At 38.2% G+C, this 23,207-nt stretch overlaps 1 protein-coding gene across 1 annotated transcript; it reads left to right on the top strand.

The window, feature by feature from the left end:
* Nucleotides 1-17,171: 17,171 nt before the first annotated feature.
* LOC134661137 (uncharacterized) lies at nucleotides 17,172-22,593 on the top strand. The gene has a single exon (XM_063517086.1). The coding sequence runs from the start codon at nucleotides 18,051-18,053 to the stop codon at nucleotides 21,195-21,197; it is 3,147 nt and encodes a 1,048-aa protein (XP_063373156.1). The 5' UTR covers nucleotides 17,172-18,050; the 3' UTR covers nucleotides 21,198-22,593.
* The last annotated feature ends 614 nt before the right edge of the window (nucleotides 22,594-23,207 follow it).

Below are 23,207 nucleotides of genomic sequence, written 5' to 3'. Positions count from 1 at the left end.
CCACCTCAGATTAATGTGATGCGCGCGAGTAAATGAGTAAAATGAATAGAGGAGTGAAGTAAGACATTTTTGCGGTACGAAGTACTGCGACAAATTAACAAAATGAGTGGTACAAATGAGGTGCCTCACGAGTAGGGTTGCCAACCGTACTATATTATATAGTATTGTACTATATTTTAGCTCTCTGTACTATATACTTTTGGAAAAATATATAGTACGCTATAATACTATATTTCCGATTAAACGTATGTTACACTTATGTTTAGTATTTTATCTAAAAGTACCATATTTTTTTGAAATGTACTATATTTTTGATGCCCTATTCTGGAAAATACTATATTCTACCAAAAAATAGTTGGCAACCCTACTCACGAGTGAGCGACTCAACACTAGTACAGTCACCTGCAATTCTATGTCACAAAAGGAGAGACAGACACTGATTAATATCACGATAAGCATTTGTTATTAAGTAATGTTATTATTTTGCCGGTAAGTATGTTCACATAGGTATTTTTATTAGGGGGTAGGATAGTGGACAACAGTGTACGTGTATACAAGTACTGTGTAGTACCTACGTAGATCGCTGTTGATGTTGAGAAACACTGAACAGTCGCGACTAGATGTGGCATCGATCTGTGCTATGATTTGTTATTTCAAACATTTTTAATTATTGACATAAAATAGTGTAATATATAATTTATTATTTAAAACACAGCCACCGAAGAGTAACATATTATTGCAGGTGACTGTACTGTTTTAGCGAACGATAAGTTGTACGAAAATCCATTACTTTATACCTAGTGATGTTTGACCTTTTAAAAGCATGTATTAGCGCTGGCGGTGCACCGAGAAATTCAGTAAAATGCTGCAAATTATGTTTAAGGTATGAAAATCGGTACGATTGATCTTTAGGACATTTGAAACAATTTGACCCGAAGCACCAACAAATATAAAAAAAAAAACGAGAAGAGTTATGACGTCATCTTTTTTGTATATAGAAAGTATACAAACCTATAATATATTGCTCAGAATATATAAATTCAATTAGTATAATTTTGAATGGCATAACGTGCAATAAGTATAACGTGCGATACGTATAACAATGAATTCTATAATTTTATAATATATACGATACGATACGATAACTAACCTAACCTAACCACGCAATAAACCTAACCTTTTATTTTTCAGTTCTAACCTAACCTAACCTACTTTTCTGGTAGCAGTTTCTTTCTCTGAGGGGTCACAGTTCTAACCTAACCTACATTTCTGGTAATTTTTTTTTCTGTGGGGGGTCACAGTTCTAACCTAACCTAACCTAATCTATTTTATGGTAGCAGTTTCTTTCTCTGAGGGGTCACAGTTCTAACGTAACCTAACCTACTTTTCTGGTAGCAGTCTCTTTCTCTGAGGGGTCACAGTTCTAACCTAACCTACTATTCTGGTAGCAGTTTCTTTTTCTGGAGACTCACAGTTCTAACCTAATCTAACCTACTTTTCTAGTAGCAGTTTATTTTTCTGGGGAGTCGCAGTTCTAACCTAACCTAACCTACTTTTCTGACAGTAATTAGTTTCGATGACCCATGAAATACTGAGCTATCCAAATAATTTTACTGATGTGTTGTTCAGATACTTATATGAGATGTTATTCATTATTTTAATTTATATGCATAATGAATGTTATATTAAATGTAATTAGTTTATTTGTATGTTATACCAAACAGCAGTATGTATATTGTATGTTACATTATTTTTATGTTATACTTATTGAAAATATACATTTAGTGCATTATACATAAGATTAGTATACGTTTTGAACGTTTGTAAACTGAAATTATACCAAAAGTGCGTATTCATTATGATACGCACCCGATTCCAGAAATATATCACAACATTACATTCCAGTAATTTTTTTTTAAATTATAATAAAAATAATTATCAAAACATACCAAGTTTGGTCTTTTCCAGATACAATACCGTTCAATATTTTTGGGTTATTCCCACTAGTTACCACCATGTTGTTACCAGTGGTAACTATAATGTATAATGTAATAATAGTGGTAACTACTGGGAAAAATAATTCCCCGTAGTTACCACCAAAAGGTATTCTGACTCACTGGACCGGGTCGTGTAGACGCGGCTTTCATAATTGGCTGTTTGATGATTTGGCTGGCATTGATTTTTCTTAGTCTCAAGTAATAGATTTTCGTTGGTACAATTTCCCGTCCGTAAAGCAGTAAAATAACCATACTTATTGGATCTTTTTAAATTTAAGCTTGTCCATATGTAATGAAGAACTTTCCTTTATATCTTTGCTACGATAGGTACGATGAAAAGACGTACTACTCGGAAAGTAAAATGCTCTGGAGCAGAAACGTATCACTTTCTGCACACTTCATAGAACAACAATGACCCACTTTTCGATCATGAGAAATGAAAATTTAAGTTGTTGCTTCTTAATAAATCGAACGGCAGTCAATATTCAACTAAGGGCCACTTGCACCAGTTGCACCATTCACTAACCCGGGGTTAACCGGTTAAACCTGGAGTTACCATGGTTACCAGTACAATTTGACACTTAACCCCGGGTTAGTGGGATGGTGCAAGTGGCCCTTAGAATAATACTTTTACCACTCATGTGTCCTTTTGAGTGTAAATAAAGCGCTTTTTACTGGAATGCGTAATTTTAATTTATTGAACATCGCTGGATGGCACATGTGCGTATATGAGGATTTCTTGAAGTTCCGTCGATACAGCGGGCGGTGGGCGGTGTGGGCCCGAGCCGGACCGCGTGCGCGCGTGTGTGCGTATGTCTCGGACCCCGCACGTTACGCAGATTTCTCTAACGATTTTCCCGGAGTGTGAAATGTAAAATAAGGGGTTAGGCGAGCTTGAGTTCGCCCCTTCCCTTCGCCCCTCGCTCGCCAAATTGATGACCAGTTACAAGCAGGTTTGTTAAATTTAACACAAGAACGAAACTAAGTCATATATGTAGGTACTAGGTATAAAGTTTGCCAGTGGCTATTTGTTGATAGTTTTTCCATTATTTACTTACGAGAACGGCAAGAAGTAAGGAAGTTTATTTACTGTATGTAATTTACGTAGGTACATACTTATAAACACCCGCTGTAAAGGACCGGTAAGCGGAAGATCAGTAATAATTTCATAACTTAAAATCTGGGCCAAAACAGTAGTTTTGTGCTATATTTATAAAAATTGTAGGTAGGCATAACATTATGTTTCACCAATATTTTACACTATCGAATAGATAACACAATAGGCAAATTAACTTGAATCTGTTTATGACGCTTATTAAACCAAATTATAATACATATATGTATAATATACTAAGTATGTGAATGAGATATTAATTAAATAAATAATGAAAATATGTATAATGCATGAATCTGCTTTCTAGAATAATAATAATTAATTGTTACTCTGTCAATTTTAAGAAATTTATAATTCTTAATATCTGAATTTACGAAAGTCTGATCTTATATTTCATATTTATAAGCGAACATGTTGACTAATTGTATTATATATTGTGTTTAAAATGTATAACTAAAATATAAATTAGTCCTTTAGGTTAATGTAAAACAGCTATGTTAACATAATGCGCTAACGTGGAGTCACGGTACAGGTTTAGCCTAGTGTGATCCACTAAACCGATCTAAATGTAAATGAATGATTTTTAATAATAAAATTTTACTTTACTTACTTTACTTTACATTTTGACGTTTGCCGTTGACATATAACGGATATTTTCAAGTAACATCAAAACTTTACAATAAACAAATTAGCTCTAAATACTAATACGTATACCATCAATTCAATAATTTGTACATATATCGATGCCTTAATTTATCATTACATATAATTATATAGTAGATTGTTAACCAAGGGATGAAATGATGCCTTTCACCCGAGTTATATACTCTTCATTTCGAATACTAGGAAAATAAAATGTGTGTTTTTAAAAACATGACTAAGTATAATTTTTATAGCATTTCTTGAGGGTACTTTGAATGAACCATTTAGGTAAAAGTATCGTTATTTTACGGAATTGTATAACAAATCCATTTTAAACCAACTTTTAATTGCTTATCGTTTAAAAAAAGAAATCATACTTGGTATGTAAAATGCTCTGCAGAAACGTATCACTTTCTACACACATTTTAGAACAACAATGACCCTCTTTTAGAGCATGAGAAATGAAATAGTTACCTATATTAATAAAATATATTGTTTAAGCAAAGTTGTTGTTTAACAGCTCGTGCTAATATTGATAACCGAGATTAGCGAAAGATTCTAAAATTGAACTACGAGCGAATGGTTCGTAAAATGGAATCTTGAGCGTTGCGAGGATTTCAAAGCACGAGGGTTAAACAACATTTGCCCCCGAGTGAAACACAAAAATTTTCACCACACTAACCCGAAGAAAATAATAACTGTAAGATATAAAACAAAATCAAACCAAATGAAATCCAAATGAATGGAATTTAGGTATCATTCAAAATCATCATTTAAAAGAATCCTATCAGCAAACATAAGAAAACAACTCAAATTTGCATTTGACTTTTGCATAATAAAATGCAACTTGCTATCAGTTTTTGAACACTCAAGAGAGACTTTAACAGTTGGTGTGGTGAAAAAGTTATGTATTAACAGATTACGAATATTACGATCGGTCTGGCCTAGTGGGTAGTGACTAGTGACCCTGCCTGCGTGTTAAGTTAACCGCGATCAGCGGCCGGTGAGCGCCAGAACGGATTTTACTAATGTCAAAATAGTATTTGCTTTACAAGGGGCAAAGTTTTTGTTTATCCCCTCGTGCTAATGTTGATATTGATACCTGAGAAAGCGAAGCCACCACAAGCGTAGCGACTTATTCGAACATTTACATGATAAATGAAATATTTATCATTCAAAAATCATTACTTAAAGTCGTTTCCGCCAGCTAACATGTGGAAACAATTTAAAATTTTCATTTACTTACTTTGCCACACTCTTCTGGACAAAATGCATCTTCCTCGTCTATTTTTGAAGTACATAGGTACATACCCATCAAGAGAGCTTTTACGAGCGGGTGTTGTGAAAAAATATTTTTTTTATGTTTTGTGTAGGTTTCGCGTAGCCATACATAACTAGTTTTACAGTACATATCTACTTTTACGCACTAGTGCGTAAAATAGCACTTTTCGTGCGTATGTCGAAACTTTAAAGTGCCATATGTACTGTAAAACGTTGTTCGATACACGTGCGAATAGATAAGTCGCAACTCGTGTCGATTTAAAACACTCCCTTCGGTCGTGTTTTAATTTATCGCCACTCGTTTCGAATTTCCTCTTTTTCGCACTTGTATCGAAAATAACTACTTCATTGAAATAATTTATTATCAATAATTCAATCAATTCATATCAATTACTAAAAGCTAGTTTTCATTGAGGCACTGGCGAAAACTAGCTTTGGCTGAAAAATCCCAGTAAACACTGGTTTCACCGAGGGCTTACGAAAGTTACGGAAAACTAGTTTTTACTAGTGAAAACGCGTTTAGATTATAAAAACGGTTTTTACGGTAACATATATGCATACACAGAGGGCTCCCGATATCCGTGCTACCCGCCAACCCGTGCGTCCGTGTTCTTAGCCCCGGCGGTGCTAAGCGTCCGAACTACCCGAACCCGTCGAAGTCCGTTCCCGTGTAGTTCGTTCCCCCGTATAGTGCGTTCGGATACGGATCTCGGCTCCGTTCGGGTATTGGATCGAGTGGACCGACCCGCGCGGGCCGGTTTGAGTTTTGAGTTGAAAGAAATAAGGTATTAATTCATTATAAAATGTTAAAAATTACCTATGTTATATTGCGTACGAATAGGGGTTAGGTACTTAAATATATTTGAATCAATGTCGAGTTATATTTTTTGCATCGGTTACATTTATAATGATTATATTCGAGTAAGGGCGTTATTGAATACAAAACTAGTACCTACAGTATTCTTGTATTGTAAGACCATAATTCGGCACAGTACTGGTTTTATAAAAAAAAACTGTTTATTTTAAGAAAACTAAGAAAAATACAACTTTATGGCTTACAACTTAGAAAACTCATGTATAGATTTTTATTGTTATATATAGATTACCTAAGAGATTAGTAAAGCTGTTTTTTAAATTATGTTACAGCTTTAACGCCTATTATTTATGTACAGTGTTTTTTTTTGCATTCGTTTAATCATATGAGGTTTCCTCTCTAGGTTGTCTACTACCAAGTTTAAGAAGGCTCAGTAAGTATATTATGTTGCAAATAGCTCAACTACTACTATTATAATCAGGATTAGGTAGACAGATGCAACTGGATATCGTCTTCATAATTATTAATTATTTTTATGGTATTTAGGTACCTAACTACCTGTACTAAATATTGATAGAGATTAAAATAAATAACACGTCTCTGAAGTCGTGTTAAGTGAAAGAACTATTAAGTTATTCGTTATCTATTAGGGCAGCAGCCTTTTGTTTTGTAGTAAAGAAGTAAGTAGGATTAACGTCGCACGTGCAGATAAAGAGAATAATGGTTCGCCGTGGCAATTTTTACTGATAATATTGACACTGACACCCTGATTCCCTTTGACACTAGCATTTTACGAGGCATATATACCTTTGGTTTGGAAAGTTGAAGAATTAGCCGTGCTGTTTTACAAACAAGATAAGAGTGGTATTTATTCACTTATTTTAAAGCTTTTGAACTCACAAGTACTCATTAGTCATTAATAAGGTTTTAGTTTGCCGCACCGCCGGTCAACGTTTCTAATCTGAATTCAGTTGTTTACATTTATAGTTTTACCTAGTTGTTGATGTTGTTTTTTTTTTCGTCTTGCTTGTTATTGTTCGTTATAAACTGTAAAAAAATGAAATATTTATTTATTTCCGCCTACTACACTCATGGAAAAATTTGGAACGCAAAAAAAAATTGATTACTAATTTTGAAAGCTATTAGCGGCATTAAGTCAGCCTGTTGTACCTACTCTTATTTATTTTGTTATGTGCAATAAAGTTTAAAAATAAATAAATAAATTACATACTTTAGATGTTGCAGTTTAAACTTTTTTTTACGTGCCTCTAAATTTGTCGAGAGGTTTATATTAAATATTTATGTTTCGTTCTTGAGACTAATTTTCGTTCTTCGCTCTTATAAAGAACGCGTCCGATCGTCACTGTACGCGAGAACTGGCCGGACCCGCGTGTAATTAATATCCGTGGATCCGGACACACGGGTAACACGGGTACACGGACTTTAATTACACGGAACCTAATTACCTGTTCCGAACGGGCCACAAATCCGGTTTCGTGTAGCACGAGAACGGGGCCCCGGCAACGGGTGCACGAAACCCGGACGCGACCGCGAGCCCTATTTACACACCCTTCACAAATCCATTTGTAGAATATTATTAATGTTTATTTATACCATGTGCCTATCTTAAAACCTATTACAATGACACCAAATAATTACCACGCACTCAGTTCGCTAACAAAGATCCTCAGACAATGGTCAGTTTTATTTATCTAACAGCCCATTATTGGCATTATTGTAAAGACTGAAGGTGCCCCGAGATAAGGTCCGCGCAGGAGACGGGCACAGCTCCCACGTGTTTATTTATCACGTGTCCATTTTACCACTGAGTAATTCGATCAAACACACTTGCCGTACAATAACTTAACTTTTTGGGCCATTTTTTATTTTTTTGTCGTTTATATTTTTTTGACAGATTTTGAAAAAAGTTGGTAGGTTTGAACAGCACCTTATTCTGGTCGGAATAATCACAAAATCCAAAATGGGGACAATTTTTTTTTATAAATTTCCAACTGAGTTACGTAAAATTCCATACGTTTTCCGTAACTCAGTGAAAGAGTTTTGTAGGACATACAGTGAAATTCCGCTTATGTTGTACATAATAGGGAACTTATCTATAGGTAAATTAATAAACGACAACAAAATAAGAAAGCGGCCAAGTGCGAGTCGGACTCGCCCATGAAGGGTTCCGTAATTTATGACGTATCAAAAAATGATATTAGAAACCTTAATATCATTTTTAAAGACCTACCCATAGATACCCCACACGTATGGGTTTGATGAAAACATTTTTTTGAGTTTCAGTTCTAAGTATGGGGAACCCCCAAAATGTATGGTTTTTTTTTCTATTTTTGTGTGAAAATCTTAATGCGGTTCACAGAATACATCTACTTACCAAGTTTCAACAGTATAGTTCTTATATTTTCGGAAAAAAGTGGCTGTGACATACGGACGGACAGACAGACAGACAGACATGAGGAATCCATAAGGGTTCCGTTTTTTGCCATTTGGCTACGGAACCCTAAAAATGGCCCTTTTATTCTGGTAAGTAGCTAGATGTACAAGAATAAAAGGCGTAAGGGAATAAAGGGTGTAACTCTCAGACTGATTCCACGGGCAACAATTCCAATATAAACTGAAATTATACACGAAATATTTTTTCGTTATTAAAAGATACTGACGGTGATTAATATTGGCTGGATACCAATATTAATTACCGTCAGTTTCTTTTATTTACCTTTACTTAAATAACATTACCTTAGCACATGCAATTGAATAGTAGGTACCTAGTAATTTTAGTGATTCTTCATGACAAGATATTAGTTTAAGTTTAATTAGTCCTAGATATTATACATAGAAGTAAAATACCTACATACATTATAGATGTACACAATACTCGGTTTATAAACATTTTTAAATTACACAATCTGAGTAGCTAAATAATCCATTAAAAGTAAAGGTTCTCTTTATCTTTCAAAAACTCATGAGAAAGTTGCATTTTATCCACAACAGTGGCAAAGTGTAATTTGATGCAAATTTTGAGTTGTTCCTCATACTCGTGTTGACTTTCTGTTTCACTCGGTAGCAAGTTTGTTCTTTGAAAGAATTACTACGCTCGTGGTTCCATTTTGGAATCTTTCGCTTGCTCGGGTATCAGTATATGCACGACGGATTAAAAAACAATTAAGCCGCCTTTTAATGGAAATAACAATTCTATTTTTTTTTAAACATAAATAGTAAGAATGTCTGTAAGATTAGTCCGCATCAGAAGTTTCATCTGTATTAGGCAGAGCGCGGAATGCGCGATAGGTAATCAAAAACGATAAAGGAAGTAACAGTGGATGGCTGGCCGTGCACGGGAACCGGTCGCCACCCCCGACTAACTGTACCTCGCTTTTTATGCGCCGCATTCCTTCGCGCCCCATCACTGATGCAATACAACCCCTTCCCAAGATTTGTTTTTACTAACCCTATTACTTATTATTGTCATACTGATTCTTATGAAATACGAATACGTGGTTTGGATTTGATTAACCTTAACTTTAGGGTGTTCGTGTTATCTATCTTGCATACCTATTACGTCAAAACTCGGATTACAATTGTCATAGGTACAATTGTAAGTACTTAATTTGATAATAGTGATAATCTTGATTTTATTGCGCAGGTGTACCTACCTATGTACCTACAAATGTACCTACATTACCTACCTTACGATTTATTTAAGGTTAATTATGTAATTGTATATAAGTAAGTAGGTACTTACTTACATAATGTAGTTTCGAGTGCATGTGATACATCAGCTTACAGTAAATAGGTATAACTCATCTTTATACCTATCTACCAAATTACCAACTTGGTAGATGGCCTGCCAACACCCAGAATTGCAAATTGCACCTATCGCTATCACCGCCGTGCGTGTTGCGCCGGCGCACCTAGCTGGCGACGCCAACAGGGCCCCACCGAGCGCGTTAGATTTTTTTTTGTAATTACAGACCACCCCTCCCTGTGTGCGTGCTTCGCTTTTCTGAGAAATCTTTCGTAAGGGCTGCAGCATCTTCGTTGGTGTGCGTGAGCTCATCGCATATTTACACCTGTCTCTGATGTTTCTGTGTGCGCGCATCTTTCACCGTGGTGGTGCGAGCGATGTTGCTAGATGCATTTTTTCACTGCGCTGGTAAATTTGACAACGTCGCGCAATTTGGATGCTCCACTACATTCAAGGCCGTAGATTGTATCCAACCAAACTGGCGCAGGGATATATTTTATGTTATTTTGTTTTCCTGCTCTCATGGATTTTTGTAACGAGGGTGCGGGGTGCGGGCGTAGATATGGTATCAAGGTACGAATGCATATTGAAGTAAAATAGCAACTGACGTAGGAAACTAATATAGTTTAGGTATATAAGCTTTGGTTAAGTTATACAAGATCCATATCATTAGTAGTCATTACATTTAATGGCCTTCAAAGGGATTAGGCATTTAATAAAGTGCTAAATAATAACACGTATGCACGGGGCGGCCGACGCGGCGCGCCGCGTGCGCACGCTTCAGACAGGAATGAGTGTTCGCCGAATCAGAGCATCAATGTGACCTTCCCGCTTGAGGTCGAAGCGGAGATTGAAACCTAAGTGTTTGCCAGACTTCCTAATATTACCTAGGTCTAGGTGGAAGTTATAAAATTGTAAACAGAGTAGACTAATAATTATACGTCGGAGATTTAGTAATAAATTATTACAACGTTATGATGGATCGATTCCATGAATTCGTAATAAACATTAGTCATAGGTCATTAATTAGAGAACAAAAATATTACATACCTACCTACTGTACCTACTGCCTATTTATTTAGGTTTTGGTACGGGCGTAGGTAGTTTGTAAAAATTAGCGCGGCAAACATCGAACTGGCAGAAATAATGTGTTGGCAATGTTTACTTGAGTTGAGTCTCAAAATCAAGGAAATTGTACAGAAGATTGGTAGAAGCTTGCCTCGGTAGACGACACGTCCCTTCGCGCGAAGTGGAGAGAAAAGACCTGAAAAGAAGACCCCACAATCAGATGGGAATAATAATGCTGAGGAGAGAGAGAGAGAGAGAGAGAGATTCGTAGAAGCTTGCCTAATATCACTAAAATTATACATACTTACAACTCAACAACTTTTTAGGGTTCCGTAGCCAAATGGCAAAAAACGGAACCCTTATGGATTCGTCATGTCTGTCTGTCTGTCTGTCTGTCTGTCCGTCCGTCTGTCCGTCTGTCTGTCCGTCCGTATGTCACAGCCACTTTTTTCCGAAACTATAAGAACTATAATGTTGAAACTTGGTAAGTAGATGTATTCTGTGAACCGCATTAAGATTTTCACACTAAAATAGAAATAAAACAATTAATTTTGGGGGTTCCCCATACTTAGAACTGAAACTCAAAAAATTCAAACCCATACGTGTGGAGTATCTATGGATAGGTCTTCAAAAATGATATTGAGGTTTCTAATATCATTTTTTTCTAAACTGAATAGTTTGCGCGAGAGACACTTCTAAAGTGGTAAAATGTGTGTCCCCCCCCCCTGTAACTTCTAAAATAAGAGAATGATAAAACTAAAAAAAATATATGATGTACATTACCATGTAAACTTCCACCGAAAATTGGTTTGAACGAGATCTAGTAAGTAGTTTTTTTTATACGTCAAAATCTCCTAAATACGGAACCCTTCATGGGCGAGTCCGACTCGCACTTGGCCGCTTTTTTATTGGATTCATAAGCTGATGACATCGAGCGAGTACCTAGTGAGTACATTGCATATGTAATAAAGTTTTGTTTAGTTCATTTTGATCACATTGTCGTCCGCTTATCGACTTCTGCTGCTGATTGTCAACTCAAGTATCAACAGAAGAAAGAATGACAACAGCGGCCGCGAAGGAAAGCAGACTTAAACTTCGCTGGTGTCCCGTAGGTACTGATGTGCATGTAGGTAGATATGTACCTATGTGTTTATTGCTCAGACCCTCATAAAATGTTATGAATGACACGGCTATTTACGTCGGGGCATAGTATTTGCTTTATAGTAATATCGTACAGCGGGCTCAGCACGGCCGTCGTTTTTATCGACTATCACTATGCCCGTCACTTTCGCACTTACATACTTGTTAGAACGTGACAGGCATGGTGATAAACGATAAAAATGCGACCGTGCTACTAGGGCAGATTACGAGTACAGAAGTCAAGTAGGTACATACATAGTACATTACCTACCTCGACGAATGTTTCGAATTTTTGTAGGTAGGCAGTTAATTGCGCAACCTTATGCAATGAGTGACATATTTACCTATACAAATCGGTTTCTATCGATCGTCACGTTATAATTACATACTTACATTCGAATAGTAACTATAGTAAGTACATAAAGGTAGTGTACGTATACGTAAGATACTTTTAATTCACACTTATTCTCTACGCTGCGACATCAAAGACAATAGCAACGAAGTTTTATTAGTTGTTTATTAAGTGAAATTATAGTAGGGACAAATACTTAAGTATAGGGACAACTATTTATTTTTTTCGTCATCAGGCTCGACGTGACATAAGTATTAATAACCATAGGAAATGTCCCATCAAAAACTACAGTTATTTTTTACCCACCGTGTATTGTGCGTACATTTGACGACATGATTAAAGGTCTATCTTTAGCTTTGATTAAAAAAAGGTCGAGTGGCAGGCGTCGCGGCGCGACACTCGCGGAATGAGTCCAGTGACCTACTCCTGACCTGTATTCCGACCGCTCCCCGAGCGCTACCTAGCGTTCTACTCGTGCCAACCAGTCTGACTGGGACCTCGAGATCCGTAACACGCGTAAACGGAGATCACGCTTACAGTGGTTACTTTAATTCGAACTATCGAAGGCGTTCAGTAAGCAATGGGAATAGAGCGCCTGAATTCAGACCTCTATTCATGAAAATGTAACTAATCGTTTATTCGTCTCTTTCTTATTATCGTCTAATATCAAGACAGCCTTCGAGTTTACACACGAGGTGCTCACGTGATATTGAATAGGTACAGCCCCATTTAGACGGATCAAGAACATGCATCTGATTTTCGTTACATAGCGGTATTTAAAAATATTGGGCCATTTCGGGGTTTTTTAAAAATACCGGTTACCTATTACCGGTATTACCGGTTACTATGGGATATAGGTATCCCATATGGGATGTATGGCGCGTAAACTTACATGCAATAGGTTGCATGTAAGTTTACGCGCCATACAAATTAAGCTTACGGAACTATAGCACCACTAACACTGTGAATGAATCAAAACTGCTAATTTCGAATGGGACATCGAGTTTCAAAGTCTGCTCGTAGCTGCCTAGTAATACCAATATACTACGTAGTAGGTAAGTAGGTACTCGTAGTTCTATGTTCAGTAGAGCTAAAGCCTATACCTATACATATAATCGGGTGAACTTGTCGGAAGTGAAAAAAAATCACCTGATATATTACGAGTAACTCTCAAAATATTACTCTTATGTTTTTTAAAAATTGGCCAAGAGCATGTCGGGCCATGCTCAGTGTAGGGTTCCGTAGTTAAAATTCTATCAGAATAGGCTAAACGGGGGCTATTAGTAAGTATCATGTAGGTACATTACAAGCAAAAAGGAGTACTTTGCTTTGCAGCGCTTTGTACGATTTTTTACTAAGAACTAAAGACTTTGTAATAACTGAAAAACGGCTAAAGTGATCATGTTCGCTATAATTTTCATTTAATGCCTTTCTTAAGCTCTATTTTTACGATTTGTTTCATATTTTATGGACCAATGGTTCAAAAGTTAGAGGGGCGGAAACACATTTTATTTTTCTTTCGGAGCGAATACATACAATATATACGAAAATATTCACTTTTTCAATTTATTTTGTTGAAGACCCCTATTCGTTTTGAAAGACCTATCCAACGATACCCGACACTGTAGGGTTATAACTACCTCATAGGTCATGTGAAAAGCAGTACCTACAATTATCTTATACCTTTAAACGAGCAATTCTTGTTTGTTTATTTATTTATTTATATATATATTTCGGCAATCTCTGAAACGGCTCTAACGATTTCGATGAAATATGGTATATGGGGGTTTTCGGGGGCAAAAAATCGATCTAGCTTGTTTTATCTCTGGGAAAACGCGCATTATCGAGTTTTTATATGTTTTCCGAGCAAAGCTCGGTCTCCCAGATATTGTATATGTTATATGGCAGCAAAAATATTTTCACCTTGGGTGTTTACACTGGAATCCCTCACTACGCTCAGGATTCAACGCCCACGCCGTAAATATGTAATTTTGCTCCCTTGTGAGAAATAGGAGATTGTATTTCTACTCCTGCACTTCAATCTGTCAATTAAATGAGTGATATCTAAATAAACTACATTTCAATTATATTTCATTGGTAGCGCTGAAGTGTATAAGTATTGTCTATAAGTATATTGTTTTCTTTTTGTTGCTACTGCTGTAAGTAGGTATATTTTGTAAACGCATAATACAATTAGTACGAAAAACTTTATGTCTATGAGTTTTACTAGCTCAGCTTAGTACTATTACTATAAGTGTATATAGACTTGACAGGTCATTAGGTACCTACTTGTCCTACTTACATCAAAGGTTGCGAATTAAAAAAATCCAAAAAATCTAAATGAGTAGGTACAAGACTATTATAGAGACCCAACTCAATTTTAAATAACTTTGATAACTTTCTAAGCATTTTCTTTACGACAAAAGACAAGATATTTAGATGAACATAATACATATCCATATTATAGGTATACTATGTATAATATACGAATACTTTCAAAACTATGTCTAAAGCTTAAATAAATGCCTACAAGAAGTAAGATGGAATTTTACATATGAATTATTAAAGTACAAGATCATGTAAGTATATGAATAGTACGAAATTGATTATCTCAAAATAATCTTATAGGCCATCTTACGTACCTATGTAAGTAAGTACGTAGTGCCAATTCCCTGAATACCTAGCTGGTGTCTTCATAAACCTGTTGGCTCTTTTAATCCGTACAAGTACGTTAGGTAATCGGTTAATATTACAATAACTATAAATATAATTTCTTTTTCACCGTTAGTTTATCCGTCTACCTACTTAAATGCCTGAGAGAAACTCAGCTCAGCTGAGAGATGCTCAGCGAGAAACTAAGAAGTAACTAGGCATACAACAAATTTTGATATCGTTGAAACGCGAGTGTAAAATCGCACAGCAAGCGAGGATAAGGAAGCGATCGGCATAGTCCGAGAAAATCGATGTCGGCACCCCTCATAGTTTGCATGGCCCTCGTGTCCGGCCGGTAGCGGCGCACACTGCGTCCTACCCCCACGAAAAAGCAAAGTGACCACCACCGAGTGAGCCGCTCTGTCTACTTTTCTCACCGTTTGGCGTTTTAACTTACTGTAGACGAATGCTTGTAGCAGTGTGCAACGTCCGAATTTGGAACGAACGCTGCAGAGACGGTGGTTCGATGTGTTTAGAAAAAATTGAAGGAACCGCGCCTGTGAGCCTCCCCCGCTCCCTCCCCTCGGCCGTCCACGATGCAAAATTTTCAGTGCCCTGCGCGGGACTCGGTCACTGCGATGCTATATGATTCTTCTATGGGTTTCGCTCGGAACGATTTTGTATTAATCCTGTACCTACCGCCTTTACGTGACTACTGTTAGAAAATCTGTAATTATTTTTTGCAAGTAGGTATTAATAACAAAACACTTGGTTAAGAAAGGCATGCATAGATGTTTGGATTTAAGCTTTTTCATAAATCCGCTACAAGCCTTAATTAGCTTTTAATCGTTTGTCTTAATTTATCATTTTGGCTTACGTATTTGTAAGAAAGGGATAAAATATAAACTATGTAACTTATTGAGGCATGTAAAATTTTATGGTAAATTGGATAATTATTTACTATAGTATTAGTTTAATTTCCTATGACTTGATATGTACGTACATTATTTTCCTATGGGTTGGTATATTGGTAGTATTGGTACCTACTTTATTAAAACGTTCAACTTAAAAAGTAGCGACTTATAAGGATATCAATGCAAATAACTATAGATTTATAAAAGGTTACCTACAAAAGTTACAACAATAGCATATTACTATCAAGTTCTAAAAATAACTTTGCCTAAGATCATGCAGCCGTGGCACAGTTACATTTTTTACTTGATTTAGCTATGTATTGGTAGAAAGCTTATAAATTTAACAACATTTATGTCCCATAAGTACTTGCATTCATTTAAAAAAAACATAAAATCATACATTTTTTCATTATACATTATTTTTTTCAAGCCAAATACCCAAAAAAAGCTTTTAAGTTGCCAGGTAGGTACATTGTAAGAGAAATCCCATGTATTGATTCTTAGTTATTTATGATACAAGTGCGGAAAGTAGGAAGTCCGCTTTGAGTGGGGATAAATTAACACAAGCCCGAACGGGGTGTTTTAAATCCACACGAGTTGCGAATTATTTATTCGACGTGTGTATTGTACCTACCTAAAAAGTTTTTTAAATTTTCGACATAGGCACGGAAAGTGCTTATTCCCGCGCTAATGCGGGAAAGTAGCACCATATATATTGTAAATAGTATTTACAGTACATATGGGGCTACTTTTGTGCCATATGTACTGTAAAACGTTGTTCGATACACGTGCGAATAGGTAATTCGCAACTCGTGTCGATTTAAAACACTCCCTTCGGTCGTGTTTTAATTTATCGCCACTCGTTTCGAATTTCCTCTTTTTCGCACTTGTATCGAAAATAACTATTTTCAAATACATACTAACTGTAAGGTCAGAACAGGATATAAATCAAACATGTCTATATTTTTTAAGCCAATATACCTGTTCAACTTGTAATTTATTTAAATAGGTACCTGTGTAATAAGTACATGAGAATAAAAAAAAACATACTTAACTAGTAGTGTCTCAACAGGCCTTTTATTGTAAATTTTTTCAAGTTTACAAAGGGTACAGAAATGTATCTTTGCAATATTTGTTTTAATCGTTTTAGATAATTTCAATTTACATGCTACTTACTGAAAATGTATAAATCTGATATCATTGCTAGCGTGCAATACGCAGTATTTTTATTCCAAACATAAATGAAAACATGTTTTATAATAGTTGTTTTTAGATGGAAACTAAATAATTTACTCTTTCGCCGCTTTTAAATATTGCTAATTGATTAGTAATGGTTTAGATTGATAAACGTTTTATTTTTACTTTATATTTTATTTAAATAGTAAACGAAAATGATCTACATACAAACTAGACTTTAAATTTAAAAATTTCGTCGCAGGGCTCTGTCCGCCCGCATTGTAAGGGTGGGTGCTATCGCTATCCTACTCGGACGCAGCATCACCGGACATTTCGACCGGGCATTTCAATTTTGAGAAAGAGTAGGACCAGCCGCGTCCCCCGCACTTCGTGCCCCGTGTGTGCCGTCTCACTCGCTCCAAGGACACACAAAAGGACGAAGGAGCGATAACTTCATCACAGCGTGGCGCTCTCACTCGCACACACGCCTTGGTGGGGGACGACGTTGCGAATTGTTATTGAAGTCATGCCCCCGAAGGCGACTTCGGGAAGGCTGTCAGTTGCTACTAAACGTCCGCTCGCAACGTTCGTACCCAGGTGACCCGTGTGGCCTCCGCTCTAAGTGTCGGCAGCTTATGCACTACAAACTATATCGTCACGCATCTCCGGGTTTCAAACAAGTGCCAATTGTTATCTGTTTGTTAACTTTGTGATAAAACATTTAAGACTTTGTGAACTCTTCCTTACGTGCTAATAAATAATTTTAGACGAACTTTAATTTATATAAAAACAAGTGCTACAAAGTAAAGTGCTATCGGAGTGCTGCAGTCGTGCATTCGGACCGCTCGGTTGACAGTTTGTTTTGCCGGCGCCGAGCCAGGCGAGTGTTTACGCCGCGCACGTGGTGCGCCGCCCGCCCGCGCGCGGAAATGCCGCGAAAAACTTTCTTCGACAACACCGCCGTAGTATAAGTCGAGTTGAGACGAGGGGTGACGGGCCGCGACCATGACTTTTACCTGTAGCGCCTGATTGATGCAGTGCGGACTTCATGTACGTCGAGACGAAGACTGTTGCTTTTTTATTATTTTTTTTTCGTTGGAGGAGACGGTGCTCTCCGCTGGGTTGATGATTTAAATGGCTAACAGCAGCGCAGTGTCGTCGACCTTACCGTCGAGGGATTATCATTGTGAAGTTTGTGACCTTTACCTGGACACTGTTGATTCTTTAAAGGTACATGTACAATACCACAAAGAAAATTTATATGCGAAGTGGAGTACGCAAAACTCACAAAATGATAGTGAAAACAACAACGGTACAAAAGTGAAGAACGAGACGACCGTGTCGGCGCCAGCCGACTCGAGCGACAATATGATCACGAAGCCGAGTCCCGAGTTCCAGCAGCGGGCCACGCCGGAGACCTCGGCACAGTTCCCTCACCCAGCGACACCCCAGAGCTACCACAGCGCGCCTTCGCCCTACCAGAACCCGGATCAGACCAATTTTTCACCGGGACCACAGTTCGGTAACAACTACTCACATTCAGGGTTTCCTCAAGGCCAACATCCTGATCAAATAAATTGGGAACAGTCACAATATAACCAAGATTACCACAAAACTAATCGCTTCCACCCATACAACATGCAAGAGAGGGTTTCGCAAGTGTCATCTTCGAGTCCGCTGTATGGGCAGCCACTAAATCAGCCGACGCCGTCGCCGTCCCCGAACCAGTGTGATAAATGTGGCTTTGTGTGTGACTCCGCGGTGCAGCTCAACGAACACTGCAACTCTGCTCACGCGGGTTCCAGTGCTACCGCCTCCTCCGCCTCCATGCCTTTTCAACAATTTCCACCGAAACAGTATAACAATTCCGCTTACCAGAACGATAACACAAAGATTAAAGAAGAACATGAAGAGTCGTCTGATATACTGGATTTGGACTCTCAGAAAGTTGTTTATCAAGGAAATGAAGGTGAGCAACCTAATTCTTCTTATGATCAAACTGCCCCTCAAGGTCGTGAAGTGAACCCACGTACTGTACCTATGATGCCATGGGAAACACAAAAGCTGTACAGCAATCCACAACTTAATGGGGACGTTTCTTTATTTAAAGATCAGAAAATGTTTGGTGATAAAACTTACGCAGCTGATACTAAAATGTTTCATCAAGAACAAAAATTCCCTTATGTACAAGACAAATTTCTTGCTGTTCATCACGACCAGAAGCCATTTATGCACGTTGAGCAAAAAATATATCCCGGTGTTCAAATGCCGCCACTGACTGATTATTCTGGATCCGTGGCTTCTTCCAATCCTGATATGAAGCCTCCGTATCGACCATATGACTCACCTGCGGCGCCGCAAATAACAAGCACACAACCGTCAAACCCAGCATCCTCGGCCATGCCCTCTATGGGAGGAAAAGGAGCAAACTGGAAGTCGAATGAAGCAAGGAGACCCAAAACCTACAATTGTACTGCTTGCAACAAATGGTTCACAAGCTCGGGTCATTTGAAACGACACTACAATACCACATTACATAAAAATGCAGTAAGATCTTCTGGCCAGCCTGATCCAGCTACTATGCCGATCTCAAATCATCACCACCCGAGCCGCGAAACGTTACAAGCGCGTGCCGCGCAGCAGGCCGCCGACTCAAACACGCAGAGCCCCGTCCCCTCCGAAGACGGGCGCAGCCTAGACGACGCTGCGCTGCAGTCACCGTACGCTTCGCAAAGCTTCGACCGGTCTCATCGTGTTGCCTCAATGCAGTCCAAGTCGCCGTACACGCATCTTCAACAGGGTAATTTAGATAATAATTTCAGTAATAATCCATTAGCCAATCACCCTTTACAGCATCAGGCCGGTTCTCATCCGCTCAACATAGGTAGTCAACCGCCTGGCATAGGTAATCCGGCAGACAATAATCATCAGGGTACAAAGGGAGTCCCTATCACTACATCAGGGAATCCCCCAAACGGGGAAGCAGGTCCCTCTGTTTCTCAAAATCACCATATGAGGGGCCTGCTATCAGTGTCAACCAGCAATATTTCAACTCCAGCTCTAACTCAGACTACGCCGGCGCTTACACCGCACACGCTGCCGCCGTTCAGTCATTTGGGTGTCAACCCGTACAATCCGAGGTCTACGGATCCTTTGGGGGGTTCGGTTCCGGACCCCACGCACACCCCATTATATTTGGGTCAGAATTTTCAGCAGACTATAGCGCCGAATTACCCAAACGGGATGGCCCCCCACGTTATGGATATGGCTATCAACAACCTGCCTATAGCCAATCCAGCTACTTTTGGTGAATCGTCACCTGAAACAGCTGAAATAATGGAACATGACGCATCGAACCAATCTGCCAGCGTGCGATTGCCGAGCTTCGCACAGCTGCAGACGCAGCGGTTCGGCGTGTACGTTTCCAACTATATAACATCGCCTAACGTGGGGGGTCAAGTTATTGCTGATGAGTCTTCCGCCGGTTACATTATTGTGGATCCGGTTCACGCTCCCTTGCAATATACGAATATCGAAATCGGTGGACAGAGTATGGATTATGAATATAGTTTAGCGCCCCGACCAGTTAAAGAAGTCATTTCTTATAATCCAGATAATTTAAAAATATATCCGTACGGGTACGCGGTAGGAGGGAAAACTATAAAACGAGAAGACGATTTTATGCGCACAGACTCAAGTGAGCTTCAAATATTAAAAATAGAGGATATCATGGATTACGCAAATAAAGAAAACTATAGTACGCAAATGAAATCACCAGCTAGTCCTGAGAGCGCAAAAGCTGAGAATGAAAGCCGAAGTTCTCCATTAATTTCTTCAACAGTTCCGAATACTCCTCTGTCGGAGAGGAACCAGCTGAAGAAGAGCGCGCCCGCCACGGTGCACAAGTGCTACGAGTGCGACAAGTTGTTCAACAAGGCCTGCTATCTGACGCAGCACAATAAGACTTTCCACTCGGGAGCCAAGCCCTTCAAGTGCGACCGCTGCGGCAAACGCTTCTCGGACGATGTCTCTTATGATTGCCACTACATGAAGCACACAGACAATAAACCCTTCAAGTGCAACGAGTGCCCTAAATCCTTTAACCATAAAACTGATCTGCGCCGGCACATGTGCCTGCACTCCGGCTGCAAGCCCTTCGCTTGCGATCACTGCGGTAAAGGGTTTATAAGAAAGGATCACATGATAAAGCACTTTGACACTCATATTAAGAAAAACTTGCGCACTTCTTCCTCGCCATCGTCTTCAACATCACCATCGTGAATGACCTGCGTAGTTTTTACATCGTCCCGGTAAGGGACAAAGTAAAGTTGTCGTATAGACATATCATTTGAAATTTACAAAGTAGCAACTTTGCAATATAGTTTAACTTTTGAAGTAGGGTCGTAGGTTATTAACGTTAGATCGGAACGTTTCGTTGTTCGTGCCGTGGCGATGATTATGCGCCGCCCGGGCCCCGGGCAGCGCTGCGCGCCGCGTCGCAGGCGCAAACATCCAGTTCGCTGGCTCAGTTTTTTGTTGTTCATTCAACCTAACCTTGTTTTCGGTGCAAGGTGACTTTACATGCCTGGGCGTCTGAGCTCTTAAACATGTAATTATATGACGGAATATTATTCCGCGCTAACAATTTAGCAGACCCGTAACCATATCAATTTTATACATATGAACATCGATAAATATCAAAGTTATTAGAAAAAATTTCATTATTCTATGAGCGGACAATTTATATACTACATATATTCATTATACATTGTTTTACTAAGTATTACATATTATGCTACTTCGACGTTTCTTGGTTGTCATGTTAATAAGAACGTACATCGCGTTTTGTACACAAGTTAAAATATTTTTTGTAAATATATTGGGACTTATTTGCCAGACATATTATGATCATAGACTTATTAATTATAAGAGATGACTTTCTTTTGTTTAGGTTTTATAAATAAACGTGTAACTAAACATGGCATTATAGTAGAACATTATCCACATCGACAAGTCAATAAAGATCACAATCCAGTGAGTGCGTAGCGCAGGCGCGGCGCGCGGCGCGTCGTGCATCAAGCCGCGCGCGGCGCCCTTGCGATCTCCGCATCGTTCTTGTTCTAGTTATAAATTTTGTAATATTGACTTGTAGAAATATTTTCCGGTGCTTCCTATTATTATTTTTATGTTAAATTTGTTTAAATGTTAAGCTAGTTAACTACTTTGTTTAAATTTCGGAATGTTTTACGTAAAACAAATTTATGTCCGATTTAAGTTACCAATTTGTTATTTGAACGAATTTAGTTTTTACAAACATTCCTGTTTCGTTAGTGGTAGGAAAGTAGTCTTCCTGAACGTTGCCAAATTAATACCGCCAACTGTCTGTTGCGAAACGATTTAATTTGTATAAGTTCTAGCTTAATAATATCTAATGAAATTCTCTAGCAATAATTTATCTAATAATAATGTAAATGTTTTTTTGTATAGTATTAAATAAAATTATCGCGAGTATCGGTATATGTACTTAAAATAAATCAAATGAAATCTTTGTACATAACTTACATAAGTGTGAGAAAACTGTTTGGTTAATCAACAAATTAGAACATATCAAGGCCGACATGTGCGGATGAGTCAAAGTACCTCGCTCGTCGACCCTTTTATTGCTGCAGCGCGCCCTCGCCCTAAAGCACTGACGAGGCGCGCGGCACCGCGCGGCATCCCGGCGCCGCGCCGGCCCGCGCCGCGCCAGCCCGCCTCGCCCACCGGGGTACGTTGACGCATTCGCTTTTCAATCCATATCATTGGTCTATTAGCAGATTTAGCACCTACAAAATATTTGTTTACCTTCGACTAAATGTGCAATATGAACATTACGATGGAATTAATTTTGATAATGTTTGTATTTGAATGTTGATTATATTGCAGAAGTATTTTTATACAAATAGAATAGCACTTACAATATTAATCTACCTCATCAGTGACTATATCTATTGAAGAGCCGATATAATCATAATTAACTATACATTGTTGTTTCGTTCAATAGAAAAAGCAATAACTGTTCATCATACAATTTTGGACCCAGTTGGCCTACCTCCTAGATACGAATAAATTTGTAACATATTTTGTACAATATAGTAGTTAAGTGGTGACTATACCTAGCTATAATGCGGCAGTCGCTTGTGTCCGTTTCCAGTTCCGGTGTCGGGCGAGAAACGCGACACGCGACGTGGCGCGACGGGCGCTCGCGCTAAGGTAGTGTATACCAAGTACCTACACAAAGTACTAAATTTG

The sequence above is a fragment of the Cydia amplana genome, chromosome Z, assembly GCF_948474715.1.
Source record: "Cydia amplana chromosome Z, ilCydAmpl1.1, whole genome shotgun sequence".
Taxonomy (NCBI): Eukaryota; Metazoa; Arthropoda; class Insecta; order Lepidoptera; family Tortricidae; genus Cydia; species Cydia amplana.
Note: the sequence above shows the minus strand (reverse complement) of the source record. Positions and strands in the feature narration are given on the sequence as shown.

Excerpts from the sequence above, each read along its gene's own strand:
- LOC134661137 (XM_063517086.1), top strand. The coding sequence starts at position 18,051 with ATGGCTAACAGCAGCGCAGTGTCGTCGACCTTACCGTCGAGGGATTAT.